Source organism: Lithobates pipiens, unplaced genomic scaffold (assembly GCF_037356315.1).
Source record: "Lithobates pipiens isolate NorthernLeopardFrog02 unplaced genomic scaffold, aLitPip1_a1.2 Scaffold_27, whole genome shotgun sequence".
NCBI lineage: Eukaryota > Metazoa > Chordata > Amphibia > Anura > Ranidae > Lithobates > Lithobates pipiens.
In genome coordinates, this window is record NW_027507788.1 from 194,067,535 (window position 1) to 194,087,254 (window position 19,720).

At 40.5% G+C, this 19,720-nt stretch overlaps 1 protein-coding gene across 8 annotated transcripts in view; it reads left to right on the plus strand.

Annotated features, from left to right (window-relative positions):
• AGRN (agrin) overlaps positions 1 to 19,720 on the plus strand; it is a 713,847-nt gene that overhangs the window by 267,536 nt on the left and 426,591 nt on the right. For all 8 annotated transcript variants that reach the window (XM_077458091.1, XM_077458095.1, XM_077458096.1 and 5 more), the window contains one exon: positions 16,993 to 17,040. In XM_077458091.1, coding sequence (XP_077314217.1) covers positions 16,993 to 17,040 — 48 coding nt within the window. The remainder of the gene's footprint in view (positions 1 to 16,992; positions 17,041 to 19,720) is intronic.

Consider the following 19,720-nt stretch of genomic DNA (forward strand, 5'->3'; position numbering starts at 1 on the left):
CTATTGCCAGAATCCAATCACCCTTCCTCTCGGTTGTCAAGCATTGTGTAATAGAGTTTGGTGTGGGAGTGAATGTGGACAATACTCCAGGGTCAGATAAATCATTGTTCATTCATTCATTGCTTGCTTGTTTGTCCTGGAAACCATTCACAGTATGCGTCTCAGTATGTGCATAAATGTATGAACCCTTCTCCCATTAAAGCCATCTTTTTTTTTTACATGATTTGAGCTTTGCATGGGAGGTGCTTAGACCCTTGGTTTACTGACCTAGTTTCTACCGCCTGGTATACCACGAGATCTTGGAAGCATTCAATTAGCAGAATCCTCGTTAGCCTGCTTTGTCTTGGTATGGCCTTTGAGGAATGCAAATCTAGATGAATGGATCTCTTACAAGAACTGTGACAAAGTCCCCATGTTAAACTGCACTTCGTGGACTCTAGTGTATTAGATCTGTTTATCCAGACGGTCACTTGCATTCGCTTCCACCAAGATGTTTGTAGTGTGTGTGGGTCTACCTATCAGAGAAGTGCGATGATATGAAATTTATTGCACAGTCCAGTGGGCAGCCAGAGAATATGAACCTGACATAGTATATTTTATTAATGTCTCCAGAGGTTTGAGTTGCTTTTTTTTCCAGTGCTTCATCTTAATGTCTGTGGACCTGTTAAAGTTAGGACACGGCAGAGATGTGGGTTTTTAATAACCAATGAAGTTTAGCTTTAACAGTTTAGTTATAAAGCTTATCTGTCATTGATTGTTCAGGGTTATTACACATCATCATCCATATTTACTTAATGCGATAGGAGAAAGGAGAACCGTAGTATTGCATTTTTGAAGTAGAGTTCAAAGTTTTCTGCTAATAATATCTATTAATATCAGCTTACTCTTAGTCCTTGTACACACGGTCGGAGAATCCATCGGAATGTGTCCTATCGGACCGTGTTGTCGGATAATCCGACTGTGTGTGGTATGCATCGGACTGATTCCGTCGGAATATCCGTCGGACCCAATTTTCCAACATGTTGGAAATATTTCCCGACCAGCTGGGCCGGTCGGACATACTCCGATCATGTGTAGAGAATTTTGATCGGACCAAGTGCCACGCATGCTCAGATCAAATTCCTACATCAAAGCTATTGGCTACTAGCCTGAACGTAGTCCCATCGTAACGAAATTACGTCATCACGTTCTGAAAGATCGGATTTTTCGCCAACTTTGTCCGACCGTGTGTATGCAAGAGTTTCGGACAAGATCCGACGGACAAAATCCGACGGATTTGGTTGTGGAAATCTCCGACCGTGTGTACAGGGGCTTAGGTATGTGAATTAACCATATGCTTTCTTTCTGAATTTTATTAATTACTGGAATTGCAAACTTCATATGGGACTTTATTGGCAGTCCCTCTTCTGAGAGATCAATGTTTTAAGCTTTCTTTAGTTATCATTTTTGGATCTATTCTTTGAGTATTTGGATGAGAACCAGAGTATTTTACCTTTTGGGAGTAAACTGTGTGCTTACACACTGTTTGTCCAGCATGGAGCCAAGTGTCATTTTGACAAGCGCACCATATCCTTTGTTCACCATGGGTCTCACATGCTATTATAAACTCTTTCCAGCAGAGGTCTCCAGTCGCAACATATAGATATGTGTGTGTGTGTGTGTGTATATATATATATATATATATATATATATATATATGTATATATGTATATGTATGTGTGTGTATGTATATGTGTGTGTGTGTATATGTGTATATATATATATATATATATATTATTATAAAAAATATCCGAGAGATTTTTGCTAGTGTAGTTGTAATGGATGTCAATTTACTCCACTTTATCCCACTCCTGTAAGAAAAATAGCTTAATTTTATGAAGTGAAATCCAAGCTGCTATTCCTGATTGGAAGCTTGTTCATTCCCTAATTTACAACAGTCATGCTAATCTGAATATATTTCATAAAAGATGCAACTCCACAGTGTTTGATTGTCTGTCCCACAGAAAAAGGGTTATTATAATCTTGAACTTTATCTTCTTCCATTAGTGCTGTTTTAGGGATTCACGAGAGAGCTTTTATAAGCCTTTCTCTGTACATTAGTGTAAATAACACAAGTATCTGAGTAATTAGACTAAAGGGTTTGTCATCTCTAGTCCACAAGCTTTCGATCCTTGTGTGTTTTAAGGATTTCCCAGTGTGGCAGCAGGATGAGTAAATACTGGTTATGTAAAGGAATAACATTTAGTTGGGCATTACTGTATTCTGAGCAAAGAACTTGCACAAACATGACATAAACTTAATGAAAGCCAGGCTCTGTATTAACATTATAAAGCTGATTGAGAAAGACAGAACACGGAGCAGTGATGCTGTGCTAAGATCCGTAACCCAAGTCAACCAATTAGATTTCTGATTACTGTAGTGCAGGCATGTACTGGCCATGGGGACTACCGGGAGTTTCCCGGTGGGGCTGATAGGTCAGTGGGCCAGTTTGAGTGACAGCCTGCCAAAGTAATGGCCGCTCCCCTCCCAACATTATATATAATGTTTTGGTCTGGATGAAGTCCAGGGCCAAATTGTTGTCCCAGTCCAGCTCTGCTGTAGTAACCAACTCCACTAATTTGCTTTGGATAGGACAAGGATTAGGTATCCTATCAAGTACTTTTGGCTGTGTACCTGTTCTTCACTCCTAATTGGGGAGATTGCCCCTCACTTCCTGCCCAGTGATAGGGAGTTATGGGAACTCTAAGCCCTTGTACACGCGGTCAGAAATTCCGACAACCAAATCCGTCTGATTTTGTCCATCAGATTTTGTCAGACGGATTTTGTCCGAAACTGTTGCATACACACGGTCGGACAAAGTTGTCAGAAAATCCGACGTTATGACGTTATTTCGTTACGACAGGACTATGTTCACGCTAGTAGCCAATAGCTTTGGTGTAGGAATTTGATCTGAGCATGCGTGGCACTTTGTCTGATCGGAATTCTCTACACATGATCGGAGTATGTCCGATCGGAGCATTTTGTTGGAAAATATTTCCGGCAAGTTGGAAAAGTTGGTCCGATGGATATTCTGACGGAAACAGTCCGATGCATACCACACACAGTCGGAATATCCGATAAAACGCTCCGATCGGACACATTCCGACGGAATCTCCGACCGTGTGTACAAGGGCTAAGTGGGAACTCCACTTTTTTTAGAGTGGAAAATGGTAAATTGTTGTTTTTTTTTTTTTGTGTTTTTTTTTTTGTGTCTGGTTAAAGCTTGTAGGCATTCTACTCTCACTGTCCTTTGAGGCTGCAGGACTCCTGACCATCTGTCTGGACAGTGCTGATTGGCCCTTGTGCTCTTTCTATCTTCTTTTTTCCTGGTGACACCTATTCCCATCATGTCTTATGTCATCATAAGGATAGAACATGAGTGGACGTCTACACAGCAGAAGCCATAAAAATCTGACGGATGTTTTAACCTTTCCCTACCCCAAGGATGGTGAACCTTGGCACCCCAGAGGTTTTGGAACTACATTTCCCATAATGCTCCTCTACACTGCAGAGTGCAAGAACATCATGGGAAATGTAGTTTCAAAACATCTGGGGTGCCAAGGTTCACATCACTGCCCTACTTTATTCAGAATGGAAAATAACTCCTAAACCTCAGGCTTCCCTCCCTCTACTACAGCCTTTCTCAAACTTTTTACCCCAGAGGAACCTTTAAAATATTTTTTAGATCTCCGGGAACCCCTGCTAAATAAAATAAAGTTTTATTGAAAAGAATATAGAGCATGCAATATCTGCTCTGTGGAACAACATTTTTAGTAAAAATCTTGAATTGTAATTAATAATAATTACAGAAAATGAAATGCAAACTGCAACGTTTGTGGTGTTTCCTAACATTAGTAGTCCGTAAAGAAGCACCCGTCTGCATTGTTCGTTGTAGGTTAGAGATCAATTCACCATTGCTCACTGCTCAAGGAACCCCTTGCAACTCTAGGAGTTACTATAAACATAATCATTTTGTCCCATAGTATAGACTGCCAGCCTTTTTTTTGTACCTTAGCCCTATAATGTGAATAGACCCCTACTGTATATGATGCATGTTTAGAGAAAATAATTCCTCACTAGGTTCTATTTTTTCAATGCATTGTGGGAGTTTGGAATGCACTGTGGGATTTTTGGAGTGTCCTCTGTGTATTTTTTATTAAAAACGCCCATAAAAGCTAACGCTCATAAACGCTAGTACAAAATGCTGTTAAAAGCAGGTGCCCAGAAAAAGCTTTTTTGAGCTTCAGTGTGCATGGAGCCTTATAGTGAGGAGGAAGGGAACTGGGGAAAGTGTTAAACATGTACTAGATATTTAGCATTTTCAGAAAAATGGGTCAGCAGTGGCAGCTAATATATATCTCTCGTGACGGGTTTACTTTAAGGAACAATTTCAGTTACCATTTAAAACCAGTAGGTAGAACTGCACGATTCTGGCCAAAATGAGAATCACAATTTTTTTGCTTAGAATAAAAAGATCACAATTCTCGTGGATGAAGAATCTTTCACGTTATACAAAAAATAATGGGCTAACTTTTTTTTTTTTTTTTTTTTTTAATTCTTTAAAGTAATTACAAAAAAATAAAAATTACATTTGAAAAACCACTGCGCAAATACAGTGTGACATAAAATATTGCAACAAGCACCATTTTATTCTCTAGGGCGTCTACTAAAAAATATATATATAATGTTTGGTGATTTTTAACTTGAAACCAACAAATGTCAGAAAAAGGTTTAGTGTTTAAGTGATTCAGCTTTTTTCACTTACACACAGTCTATTCCATTGACAAATTGTTACAATGTTAATACTTAGGTTCAACTGATAAGGAATGTTGTGATTCTTGGCAGACTGCCCAGTTTTTCTCTTCCTTTCTTTTGGTGGCTGAAGAAGAGCAGAGAGAATTCTTTGCATAGAAAGAATTGTGAAACACTTTAGTCAAGATTGCGATAACCATTCTTGACGATTAATTGTGCAGCTCTACCAGTAGGCAATCTACTAGGGCTGTCCAGCAAATACTGTAATAGCTTTAGTTAGAAAGTTCACTTGGTCTTCCTCAAAAGGAAACCAGAAACCCTTAGAGTAAGACGGAGGCGGCCATTGCTGGCCTGCAAATGCTAGGTGCTTGTCTGTCATGACTTCTCTTTTGCTTCAGTACTTTGATTTATTGACCCAGATGGATGCAGATAAGGACTTCTGAATTTACTGTGATTTTCCTGATCTGCATATGTTTTCTGGGTCAGCAATTCAGAAAAAAAAAGAAAGAAAACCAGTGGCTAGTATAAAAGCATACATGATTTCAGAGAGAATGGTACAGCAGTACTTCAGAGAATGGTACATTTGAACAATGCCATGTTCATTTCATTTGGTTGTCGTTCCTGGCACAGTCATTTGCAATACGGGCATCACCACTTGTGAATTGTTTTTCCTGCCAAAAGTTAAACTTCTATGCATTCACTTTGTATCGGTTCCAGTTAGATATCTTTTGCTACATTGTTTAAGCCTTGATGAAGGGGGATGTGTGGCTCTTGAAATGCTTTGGCTGCTTTTTCTTTCTCTATTGTTACTTGTATTATAGTATTACTTGTATATTATTATATTAATGTGTTAGGGCTTTCATCTATTGGGACAACTACTTGGTGCTCGTTTGACTTGTTTGTACCTGGACTTGATTTTGTATCAGACTCTTACAGACTCCAGTAAAGCAGTGCTCAAATTGTGAAAAGAAGAAGCAGCACGGTTGTGTTTCAGTGTTAAAAATGTACATGTTGACTGTAGGAGAGAGCAGAGTTAGCATAGCTCACAGTGTCTAAGCGAGAAGCTCATCCACCTGCTGTCACAGGCTGGGGAGGGAAAAGACCTTAATCAGAGAATAATCAGATCTTCTTCCCTGCTAAACAGGGCTGTGCAGCATAGAAGAGCTGTGTAAATATCACAAGTTAAAGTAGAAGTACAGTCAAATCCTCACTATGCTTATAGTGTTACTAAACCCAGGACCCTGCATTCACTTTATCTGGTCTCCCACAGTACACAGAACATGAAAATGCAATTATTTCAGTAAATATAAACTGCTAAATACATTTTCTCATTCACAGTCTTATGACATCTAGCGAATGCCTGGTTAAAGCTTGTAGGAAGAGTTTTCATTCTACTCACTGTCCTTTGAGGTTGCAGGACTCCTGACCATCTGTCTGGACAGTGCTGATTGGCCCTGGGCTAATCACATGCACTCTCCCAAAAAAAAAGAAAAAACTCTCCAGCAGTACACACCAAACTGAGCATGTGCAGGTTGCCTCCAATGCTCTGTTGTATCAGGAGATGGATTGGGGACTGTGAAAGAAGGGGAGGATCAGAGAAGATGGGATCAAACAGCCTTTTTACACAATGCAGAGGTTTAACACACACATATATATATATATATATATATATATATATATATATATAAAATATATTATAACAAGCATGCTTTACTGCATATACAGACTGATTTTACTGTTGTGGGGTTAGTAACTCTTTAAACCTTCACCCTGCCCCATTCTAAGCCTATTCTAACTACCCTGTAAAGAAATATGTGTAAACTTATCTATACTGAGGTTTAAGTATAGTTAGGATTTGACTGGACTTCAAGGCCCGGTTCACAATGATGCGACAATTGCTCCCTCCAAAGTTGGAGAACTTGTTGCATCAGAAGTCTGACCCCATTTTGTGCAATGGAACTTCTAATAGGTGCAAATTAAGTCGCTCCAACTTAGAAAAAGGTTCCTGCGCTACTTTTGGTTCGACTTTGGTACGATTTGCATTGACTTCTGTTAAAGAAGTGGTTTGGAACCACCAGGACTGTTTCTAGAGTGGGTTGTCTGGCCAAACTGAGCGATCGGGGGAGAAGGGCCTTAGCCAGGGAGGTGATTAAGAACCTGATGATCACTCTGATAGAGCACCAGCATTTCTCTGTGGAGAGAGGAGAACCTTCCAGAAGAACAACCATCTCTGCAACACTCCACCAATCAGGTCTGTATGGTAGAATGGCCAGACGGAAGCCACTCATCAGTAAAAGAAACATGATAGCCCACCTGCAGTTTGCCAAAAGGCACCTGAAGGACTCTCAGACCATGAGAAACAAAATTCTCTGGCCCGATGAAAAAAAAAGATTAAACTCTTTTGCCTGAATGGCAAGCACCATGTCTAAAGGTAACCAGGCACCGCTCATCACTTGGCCAATACCATCCCTACAGTGAAGAATGGTGGTGGCAGCATAATGCTGTGGGGAAGTTTTTCAGTGGCAGGAACTGGGAGACTAGTCAGGATCAAAGGAAAGACGAATGCAGCAATGTACAGAGATATACGTGATGAAAACCTGCTCCAGAGTACTCTGGACCTCATACTGGAGTGAAGGTTCATCTGCCAGGACAACGACACTAAGCACACAGCCAAGATAACAAAGGAGTGGCTAAGGGACAACTCGCGAATGTCCTTGAGTGGCCCAGCCAATGCCAAGCCTTGAACCCGATTGAACATCTCTGGAGAGATCTGAAAATGGCTGTGCCCCGACACTCCCCATCCAACATGATGGAGCTTGAGAATTCCTGCAAAGAAGAATGGGAGAAAGTGCCCAAAAATAGGTGTGCCAAGCTTGTAGCATCATACTCAAGAAGACCCGAGGCTGTAATTGGTGCCAACGGTGCTTTAGCATAGTATTGAGCAAAGGCAGTCAATACTTGTACATTTATTTTTTTCGTTTTTTATAAATTTGCAAACAAACTTCTTTCATGTTGTGATTATGGGGTAATGTTTGTAGAATTTTGAGGAAAATAATAAATTGAATGCATTTCGGAATAAGGCTGTAACATTACAAAATGTGGAAAGTGCTGTGAATGCTTTGCGGATGCTCTGTGCATTGATGATAATGCGGAACGTTCCAATCCTACTACACTGGCTGTCCCATTACCTTTATCATGCCCAGCGACAGCCTTGTAAAATGTAAAGACACCAATGGTCGTATTTTTGGTTCTGCCAGGAGATGATTGGTCGACTCTAATTTTTCTTGTAGAAATTACACATACACTGATAAATTTTGCCTGGTCATTTGTTGATGGATTTGTTCAGCTGAACACCAGTTATATCAGGTTATTCCTTCCTTTCAAGACATCTGTTCCTAGTAATATGAGATCGAGAAACGCTTGACTTATATGCCGCCGTATGAAAGCTTATTGGATAGTTCTGCGTTGTCCGCTCTCAAGTTGCCACACTTATCAACGCTCTGTCCAGAATTCAACTGGAGAATTGCAAAACCCATCAATGTTTTATCCCTGACCCATCATCTTGTTTGCTGTGTAATCTACAGTTACAAGCATATCCCTCTACGGCAAGGGACTTCCAAGAGCTGCATTAGACTGACATGTCACAACAGAAAATAATATTAACTACTGTAGAACCGTCTGCTGTCATGCTGCTGGGAAATGACGGCATTAATAATGCATCTGTCATTATATCTCATTTCTGAGCCTGAAACGCCACGCAAAATAGCAGCATCATAATAGAAAATGTTCAATTTACCGCTACTCTCTAAACAATCCAATAATATACAAGGTCGTGTTTGTATACAGTAAGAGTGATGCCCCCTGGTGGCCTGGAGCCGAAGATGCCATTATGGGCATTTTCAAGTCATATTGGATTACTTTAATAATGGCTGACTATTTTTTTAATGGAAAATCCAGCCAATATTATTGCCTTGTTGCTGCATAAAGGACACTGCATTAAGGGGCCATGTTCACTGGGTTTAAAGAATGCTGCATTTACAGAAGTTTTATGTTTTGCTTGTAGAAGCAGCTCAGTGTTATCCTATGTGTCCATGCACATTAGAATGTTTAGAGGCATATTTTAACCACTTAAAGCAGAGGTCCACCCTAAAGTGGAGCTTCCGCTCATTGGAATCCTCCCCCCCTCCGGCGCCACAATTGGCACCTTTCAGGGGGGAGGGGGGTGCAGGTACCTGTACAGTACAGGTATCTGCACCCACTTCCGGCATAGATATCTGCAGAAGGTACGCCCCTTTCCGCAGAATCTACGCCCCTTTCCGAAAGTCCCCCACTGCCTGCTGGGAAACACACGAATCCCAGAGACAGCGGGGACCATCCTTATTGCGCAGCACGACTCGCGCATGCGCAGTAGGGAACCAGGAAATGAAGCCGAAAGGCTCCACTTCCTGATTCCCATACCCAAGATGGCGGCGGCAGCACCCGAGAGACGATCGAGAGATTGGCTTCGGGTGCCGACATCGCGGGCGCGCTGGGCGGTTAAGTGTCATTATTTTAAAAGTCAGCAGCTGCAGTATTTGTAGCGGCTGGCTTTTAAAAAAAAAAAACGGCGGACTCCCGCTTTAAGCCCCGGACCAAATTGCTGCCAAGGGACCAAGTACCTTTTTGCGATCCGGCACTGCGTCGATTTTAACTGACGATTGCGCGGTCATGCGACGTGGCTCCCAAACAAAATTGGCGTCCTTTTTTTCCCACAAATAGAGCTTTCTTTTGGTGGTATTTGATCACCCCTGCGGTTTTTTTTTTTGTGCTATAAACAAAAATAGAGCAACAATTTTTTTAAAAATGCATTATTTTTTATTTTTTGGTATAATAAATATCCCCCAAAAATATATAAAATTTATATAATTTTTTTTCCTCAGTTTAGGCCTATACGTATTCTTCTACATATATTTGGTAAAAAAAAAAAAAAAATGCAATTAGCGATTATTGATTTGGTTTGCACAAAAGTTATAGCGTTTACAAAATGGGGGATAGTTTTATAGCATTTTCATAATTTTTTAATTTTTTTACTAGTAATGGCGGCGATCAGCGATTTTTATTGTGACTGCGACATTATGGCGGACACATCGGACATTTTTTGACACATTTTTGGGACCATTGTCATTTATACAGTAATCAGTGCTATTTAAATGCACTGATTCCTGTGTAAATGACACTGGCTGTGAAGGAGTTAACCACTAGGGGGCAGTGTGGTGTTATGTATAATGTTATGTGTTTTTTTTATTGTAGAGGGGCGTGGCCTGGCATGTGTGACTTCACTGATCGTCTCTTCCTATAAAAGGGAAGAAACGATCGGTGACGGACACAGTAGGAAGCACGAGGAGAGGTTAACACAGACCTCTCCTCGTTCTTCAGCTCTGTGACCCTATCACGGGACACCAGCGGCGATCGGGTCCGCTGGTCCCACGGCCACGGTCACGGAGCTCAGGACTGGGCCGGGAGCGCGCCAGTGGCAACGCGCTCCTGAACCCACGGCTGGACACTTAAAGAGGACGTAAACCCTGATGAATTTACTTCCTCTTTCATTCCCTGCAAAGGTAAAGCATAATGGACTACAATGCATCGCATAGTAGTCAATTATGTGTCACTTACCTGACACAGGAGCCAGCGAAGTCACCGCTGTCCCCTGTAGTCCAGCGCATCCATGTTGTCGGTGGGGTCTCGCAGCTCCGCCGCTGTCATTCGGCAAAGCCGCGATGAGGTCACTCCCGCGCATGCGCACGGGAGCCGACACGCGCGGCAGCTCCATTGTTGGAAATGCCGCGCTCAGTGCGCCTGCGCGCCGCTCTCTACGGCGCATGCGCCGTAGACAGCGGTGCCTGTCTTTGGGCAAATATCTCCTAAACCGTATAGGTTTAGGAGATATTTCTTGGACCTACAGGTAAGCCTTAATCTAGGCTTACCTGTAGGTCAAAGTGGTTTGTAAGGGTTTACAACCACTTTAAAAAGCAACGTATAGGTACGTGCTTGTGCCCAGCCGTGCCATTCTGCCGACGTATATGTGCAGGAGGCGGTCCTTAAGTGGTTAAAGAGGAACTGCAGTCTGCTCGCATAATTTGTATTAAAAACATCTTTGCTATTCTGAAGCTTCCCTCCAACCACTTTGCATATTATAGTAACGGAAAAAAGCTGCGCTAAATTATATATATCTAATATTATATATAACCCCCATTAATCGTGTATAAGTTAATAAAAAGACAATATATGATATGAATTCAAAAATAAATAAATATAAATAATAAAGTCCAATGAGGTCCAAATGAGTAAGGAGTGACTGGAAAATATAAGTGCACAAACGCCACCAATGCGTGGTCCACCACCACATAGATGTCACGCTTACCAGAATGAAAGCTTTGTTAAAGCCTGTATAATAGATATAAACCCAGCAACGGCTCCTCCGCGGACCACCTTGGTATGGTCTATGTAACAAGAGACCTTCCCGGATATCAAATCACTAGCTTCACCTCTCATACATTTGATAAAAACAAGCATCTGTAAAAATCTTTCACCGGCCGGCTAGCATACAGCCGCTCAAAATACAGGTCGCGATGACGTCGGCGCATCAACGTCCATATGCATGTTTCGTCTACAACTGACGTCATCTGGGGAACACTTTGGATATTATTTTATATATACTGTGATTCTGTATTTGCCAAATATGCTGCAGAAATCTCCCTCCACTAAGTCTGGTTGCATCCATTTTAACTGTGGGCAGCTGAATCTTCTGTCTCTTCACTTCCTGGATTTACACAGGCACACCTCCAGCTCTGCAGCTCTCGTTGGCCCTCTTTTGACTTAGAGTGAGAGGGAGCTGTGCATGATGTCATAAGGCCTTTTTACCAGACATGAAAGAGGAAGTGGGCTGTATAAGGTATTTACTGGCAAAAAAAAAAGTTGTACAATCCAAAGTTAAAACAACAATGGCAGAGGATGTAATAGATTGGAAAGATGAAAAAATTACTGAAGTTCCACTTTAAGCGTAGCTTTTAGAGGTAGAAAAAACCCCTCTGGTTTGTGTTTTTGAGAGGAGCCTTCTGGCACAAAAAAAAATGCTAAACGATCTTAAATGCCTGTACAAAAACGCTCTATGGGTCCTCGCACACTGAGCTTACAAATATCTTATAAAGCCTCTCATATGTAAGCATGTTTTTGTACAGGTGTTTAGGAGCGTTTAGCGTTTTTTTCCTGCCAGAAAACGCCTTTCAAAAAATGAAAACCAGAAAGGTTTTTTTTTGTCTACCTCTAAACTCTGAGCTTAAAATATGCCTCTAAACATCCTAATGTGCATTGAGCTACTTCTACAAGCAAAACGGAAAACTCCTGTAGATGCAGCATTTTTTTTAAAGCCCAGTGTGCATGGACCCTATAAGAGCATTTGTTTTCTGCCAAAAGAACTGGCGTTGGCGTGTGCATGCGCACCTAAGTGTAAAGAAAATGCCTTAAAAATGTAACTTTATTTCAGCAGTTTTGTACAAGTTAGGAGAAAATTATTGATTCATAATTGCCTTACTAAAGCAATTTGCTCCATGTTACCTTTTTTTTTAATGTGATTTCAAATAATTGTAACTTTTGGGTTAGTTGTTAGAGCTGATTTGCTTATTTTTTTTTTTTTTTTTAAGCTGTGGTAGCCAATTTTCTTTAGCATTTACTCCTGCCCTGCTTAAGTTCAATATAAGGTTTTAATGGCTTACTTTAGCTACCCTTAGCACCAGTGTTTGCTTATCTGCAAATACTGAGTTTGATAGGAAGGTAGGTAGACAAATTGTAGCTAACCATTACTATAATTTCCTTTTCCTTCCCATTGCTTTGATAATCCAATGACACACATGAACTATACTTCTCGTGCTGTGCTATCATTTCTGGCATACTTATCAATTTTCATATTTCTTATTTTAATCACAATGTCTTGCCATTTGGAGACATGGAGGACTGTGTGACTTGTGGTCAAAACTTTGTAAGTTGCCCCCAAAGATCTTGCCATTCTAGGCTCTCTGGCCTCTATTGCTTTTTTCCAAGCTTAAAGTGGATGTAAACCCATCGATTTAAACAGTTTAAAAAAAACGTCATGCTGGGAATGCTAACTGCACATTGGCTGTGCTCTCAACCAAACTGTCAAACCACCCAATGGCTGGTGTCATAATGGATCACATGTGCAGCACCGTGGCAGCTGAAGATTAAACAGAGGCAAAGATGGCAGCTTCCGTGGATGAAAACGATAGTGGAGTTTACTTCCACTTTAATGTCCACCACCAACTGGAACCAAAAAAGTACTGAATTTGTTGGAGGATCACATGGTCAATCCAGTCTTAGCCCACGTACACGCGGTCGGAGATTTTGCCAACCAAATCCGTCGGATTTTGTCCGTCGGATTTAGTCTGACAGATTGTGTCCCAAACTGTTGTATACACACGGTCGGACTAAGTTGTCGAAAAATCCGATCTTTCAGAACGTGATGACGTAATTTCGTTACGATGGGACTACGTTCAGGCTAGTAGCCAATAGCTTTGATGTAGGAATTTGATCTGAGCATGCGTGGCACTTGGTCCGATCAAAATTCGCTACACATGATCGGAGTATGTCCGATGGAACCAGTTGGTCGGGAAATATTTGCAACATGTTGGAAAATTGGGTCCGACGGATATTCGGACGGAACCAGTCCGATGCATACCACACACAGTCGGATTATCCGACAACACGGTCCGATAGGACACATTCCGACGGATTCTCAGGACCGTGTGTACAAGGGCTTATGTTTTCTCTTAATCCTCCAGATGTGGCAGACTGATAGATGGGGTACAAAGGATGTAAGACGCCGTACTCTGACAGCCAGAGTTGAGTTGAGTTAAGGCCATCATCTGAAACATATCAAAGATGGCTATTGCCCACAGCAACCAATCAAATGTTGGCTTTTATTTTATAGCCTCCCCTGGAAAACAAAGTGTTTTCCCTGTTTTGAGTCCTGGATTTATAGATATGTTTCACTTTGTCTGAGAAATCAGAGTAGCATTAGGAGTTGTGTGTAAGCCAGGCTAAGTACTATAGCCTCCTGCATGGCAAATAACTTTTTAAATAGCTGATTAATATCTGATGGAATGTTTATTTTGCTCTTGCCTTCTAAGCGCAGTTGTTAATAATACAACAGTGACTGTGCGTTGGCGCTCTGCCTGGAAACCCCTCCTCATTTGCCTCTTCTTGATAGAAGATTTTCCATATCTCTTTACAACCAATAACGTTTGCAGGCTCGCATGCATATAAACATTCTGAATATGCAAATTTTTTTTTATCCAGAGCACGACATGTGATAAGTCCAAGTTAGACTGATTAAACCAGCAGCCCTAACATTTCCATTTTTTTGCACAGTAGGTAGTGCATACCTCACTTAGCATTTTCAAAGGTTCTAATGAAATATGGAATAGTAACCCTGGTACATATCTTTTGCATTGTTAAACACGGGCTACGTTTTATTTATTATTTTTCCTAACTAACTGCAAAGCATCTCCTGGTTCACTGATCAGCAGAACCTCGTGGTACCATGACTCAGGCTTGACTATTATACTTTCAAGTGCTGATATTTTTGTAGCACAGTGAGAATTTTTTCTAATCAACAACACCGTTGTACAGCAGCGCTGTATTTTTTATTTATTTTTCCTGCCTTGACTGTGACCAATTTTGTAGTTCACGCACAAAAGATATTATTTCTTTCCACTGTCTAACCCTAGCGGCTGACCAGTTAGGTTTCTGCCACCTACTACCGCAGCTTAAAATAGACCGCTCTGCTAATGCACCTCATGCCGAGGTAATTTTACAAAACAGATGAAGAACATAAAAATAAGTTGTTTATTTTTGGGAAAAGCCAAGGGGTTTATAATAAAAGTGCTATTTATTTTCTTTAAAATTGGAGGCACAGCCGAAAATTTCCGCAGGGCCCTAGTGTGAAGTGTTTACAGGTGCCCCTTCATACGTCATGCAAAATTCTTCAAGGGTTATAATGGATTGAGTCTTGAATCTGTATACAATATACTGTGAGCCTTCAATAAATAGGTTGCAAACAGCACTCGTAGTTGGACACCATTGTCCCCAAGGGCCTGGGAAAATATCACCTTCTTCAATCCTTAGTTGTGCACTAGTTGGCATTCTAGCTACAACCTAGCTTGGCAGTCGTTCATAGTACTAGCATGTCTGCTGATTTATTCAGTCTGACTTGATGCTTCAGCATTAATGCTCTTCAGAAGGCAAACTGCGCCTGTCTCATTTAACAGTCTTAAAAATCTTGTTTGTTTCAGGCTTCACGATGAGGGGACATGGAGAATCTCCAGTCTACCACAGCCTTTTTGTAAATGGTGGGATTTTTTTCCTGTTGTTGCCTATATTCCTTGTTGAAGTGGGGTCTGCAGATGAATTAATGGCTGCACCGCCGGTGAAATGTTTCGTTTCAGCTCTCTGTCCTTAGCATGGAGCGACAGAGGAAGACCCTTTGTATTACAACCCAGAGATTTCATAAAAATGTATACCTTACTCCAACTGTTCACCTTTTTATAGAATTACTAATTCCATAGCAAAAATGCATAATATTTAAACTTTAAGGTGAAACAATACCATAAATTCATAATTTTGGATAAAGCAGACAAAGATTTTAGTCTCTGACAAAATGTTATTGCTGTATATGTTTCCATTGGGCAGATTTTCCTTCATCACACTGGAATGTGAGGGAATTGTCCCTTTGGGGACTAAAGCTGGCCATACATGGGTCAAAATGTGACTGGTTCAGCTGATCGACTTCTGTACAACTGCCCTGTTGGATTTTCCCTGCTCAATCAGTGCTGCAGGCTATAGCCTGCAATGCAGGACAGTGTACTCTGACAGCAGGGAAAGCCTAGTACACACTATTTTTTTAAAAACAGTCAGCTCCTGTCGGAGCCACTGTACTAACGATCTCCCCTGCTGAGAGGGGAACAGCCCCCCGCCAGAGCTCTCCAGTCAGTGATCTCAGCCATTGGCTGAGAACGCTGCTCAGGAGCTGGTCAGCCACTGGTTTTTCAGCATGCTCGTCTGACAGAAGCCAGCCAAATAGGGCTGAAGTCTCCCCACTGTCAGAATACAGTAGCTCGGTGGGAAGGATTCCCCCATCCACCTCAAATGTGTGGTTTGGGGAATAAGGTTCGTTTTTTTTTTTTCATTCAGCCCACTGGTTGAACAAAGAAAACAGACTAATCTATGGCCTGCGTAAGACCATGACAAAAGCCTGGTAGGGTCCAAAACCATTCTACTTTTCCAAAGTGAATGGGAAAAGGAGTTCTACCCAAAAGAATCTCTAATCTTACTTCCCGCTATCCGATTCCTAACCCAAAAAAATAAATGTTGGCTGTAGGTCCATTTTCATGTTCAATCTATTTATTGAAAGATTTACAAAGGTTGTAAAGTGATAGTTAACAGTTGTGATGTTGTGGAAAACAAGTTGTTTTGAGTTTTGCCAAGTATATTAGGTAAGCGGCATAGATCTTATTGAAAAGTGTATGACTCAACCAATAGTGATTAAAAGAAAGGAAAGGGAAGGGTACAAAAAGGTTTTGGAAAGGGGAAGTGGATAGGGGTGTTGGTTGGCTGGAGAGGACTTCAGGCAGCTGTATGCAATAACCAGGCTGTAGCAAGCTTGTCAAAGGTTGAATAGACCACGATCAAAGCCATGTGGTAGACCCATGGTTCCCAGACCTTGTGAAACGTAGGCATAGCGCTGTACAGTTTCACCAGTAGTGTTTTTTATTAAGTAATGTCCATGGCACCTCAGATTTCACCTCGGACCTGAACAGAGATTCAGAGAGACACCATTTTTATATATAGAAGTTGCAGAAAAAAAGGACAACAGTGGTGTAGACTACAGCAACCAGTTTTGCATTCTGTTACATAGTAACGAGCTGGTAGCTAAGGACAACGCCTTTTAATTATCATCTTCTTACAGTTAATAGAATTATGTCTACTGGACAAATCATAAGTTTATAGTATACTTAAGAGTTACCATATTTTGTTGTCAATGTTTGAATAGAGGGAACTTTGTGATTACTTATTTCTGGCAATTTTCAGTTTTATTAATGTCTGCATGAATAATATGTATTTTTAATTACATGTTATCTTTGTTTTCCCTAGATAAACCAGGAAGTCATTTTCCAAGTCCTCAGCCTACATTACAGGATGGTGAGTAGTACATCAAATTATTAATTGTCTGCTATAATGAATGATGCATTTGGAAGCATTTATGGGACTAATGCTCTGACAGTTGTCTTGAACATTTATGAAAACTTCGATATCTAAACACATTTGTGTCAACTTTGACAAATGACCAAAATTGCTTCTGCTTTTTGCTAATATAACAAAATTCATAGGTGGGCTTCTTAAAGAGGACTCCATTTCTAAACAAATACCCCCTCTCTCTGCCCAATAGTCTTCCTACACTTTTTGCAAGATTGCATAGAAAGTTGTCCACTTTAAGATCATTGTAATAAAGAAAGGGGCACTCTTTGTACCTGGAGGAATTAAAAATGAACTTCCACATTCAGAAACAGTAGATCATTGTAAGAGCTGTGAAGAAAAGAAATAAATACCACTATATATTAATAATTCAGGGAGTAGCTGAATGCCTTTGTGGATAAAGAAACATTTTTTCCCCAGTTAGAGCACATTTTATTAAAGTTTTTCTGCCTTCCTGTAAATCGGCTACTGGTTTAGGGTTCGGAGGATGCAAGGAATTTTTGTTTAAGTCATAATGTTTTTGTGCTTTGATTGAACATGATAGACATGTATCTTTTTAAAGCTAAGTGCAACTAAGGATACTGATTTTACCTGAGCCAAGTGCTGTTTCTCATTCACTGCCCAGATAACATACACCCCTATCAACCAAGTGAATGTCTGTACTCTGAACAGATATCGCAAGCACCAGCTTATATCATGCTGGGTGAAGAGTAGAGATTGGCTTTAAATAACCCACATCCTAACTTCTAAGTGAATTTTCCTATAGGCGTATGATGGACCAGGGGTGTCTTCACTTATGGAAAATGCATCCATAGAAATAACCGTAATCTACTGTTCTGGTAGAATTTGGGCAATGTTCATGTGATCCCTGTGAACGCCTTTACTTTTAAGACTTTAGTACGTAAGGTATAAAGTGTGTTTTAATGTAAGCTACCACAATGAAGCTACCAGATACCACAAAAGTGGATTCATGGGACACAGCTACATAACTGTATGCATGCAATTTGCTAATTAAGTCCTACATGCTAATGTAATACCATTACAGCATTTGTGGGATGTCGCCATATGGCTGAATGATTGATAGCTGGAACGTAATTGTATTTAGGACTAAAAAGATAGATTTAGGCAATGAATTAAGTGAATTAAATTGGAAGTCTCTATTGACTTAAAGATCCGTTCTTCTTTCCACTCTTCTTTTTAAAATTAAATTAAAATCAATTATTCCCTTCAGTGATAACAGTGCTTAATAAAAGTTCCTTGAAGACAACAAAAGTTAATATCATTTAAATTCCCTTTTTCAGAAGAATGTTACAAACCAGAACACCATTAAATTAATCTGATTCTGCACATGAAACGTGATAATTAACTTTCTTTTCTGAGGTCTTAAGAAACGACAAGATGTCTGCTCCCTGATACAACTGTAAAGGCATTTTTAAAGGTTGCCACTGTGCTTTCCATTTATATTTCTTCTACCACTAAAAATAAAATAAAAATTTAAAAAATTAGAACATGACTTGACATAATCAAATCTGTCACCTTATGAATGAAAGCAAAACATCCTGGTACCATAATTTATGTTTAGTGTTCCAACCCTTGGATCCAAGCTACTAGAGCAGCACCTGAATTATACAGTACTTCCCATTTCAGGCACACGCCTAGATCCTCTCCTGTCTCCCAAAATGCAGCTCTCCATGCTTATTGTGGCCAATTACCAGGTCTGATCACTGTCACTGATCATATGCAAGTACTGATTTTCCAAGAGTCAAAATATGATCTCTGGGGAGCTACCGGGGTGAGCAGGAGTACTGAAGTCAACGCAAGAATACTTTAAAGAATTTGCCAGTTTATAGCAGATACTTTCATTTTGACTAATTATTTTTATCTATTATTTTACTTTATGAAAAATAAAGCAAGGTTACTAAAGCTTCATGTACACATAGCCTAATATGACTGCCAGCCATCAGAAAACGCAAAATACGGCAAAATCGCCCCATGATTTTACCATGATTTTGCCATGTTTTGCAACCAGCGGTCACAACGTTCCTATCCTGAATGTGATTCTACCGTGTTCAGACGAGAGAGGTTGAGGGAGGTTGAACCTCCCCTAACCACAGCAGCTCCTAAAAGCCTAAGTGTACATAGTTACATAGTTGGTAAGGTTGAATAAAGACACCAGTCCATCCAGTTCAACCTGAGTGGGTGTCTACAATTGTCCCTATGCTTGTACATTGCACACTCACATCGGTCCCTACCCTCAAGGAGCCCACAATCCAAGGTCCCCATTCATATACTAGGGTCAATTTTGGATAGAAGCCAAAAGCCTATGGACACATAGGCTTTTATGAAGTTGAGTTTAGGAGCTTTGTAAAAAAAATAAATGTCAAAAACTCCTAGACTCAAGATTAGGAGTTGTAGTGTACATGAAGCCTAAGATTTCCTCTGCTGCAGGATGAAACGTGAGGCTCTGTGTTGAAGTGGCAGGCTCAAAAATTCAGAAAAATTGTTCTTGGAACCGGATGCATTCAAATTGGTTATGGTTGTTACGTAAATCACGCATACTGAAAACACTCAATTTTTTTGTCGAGTTCCATTTGGCGAGGGTTTGCAACTTTGTTGCAATGGAATG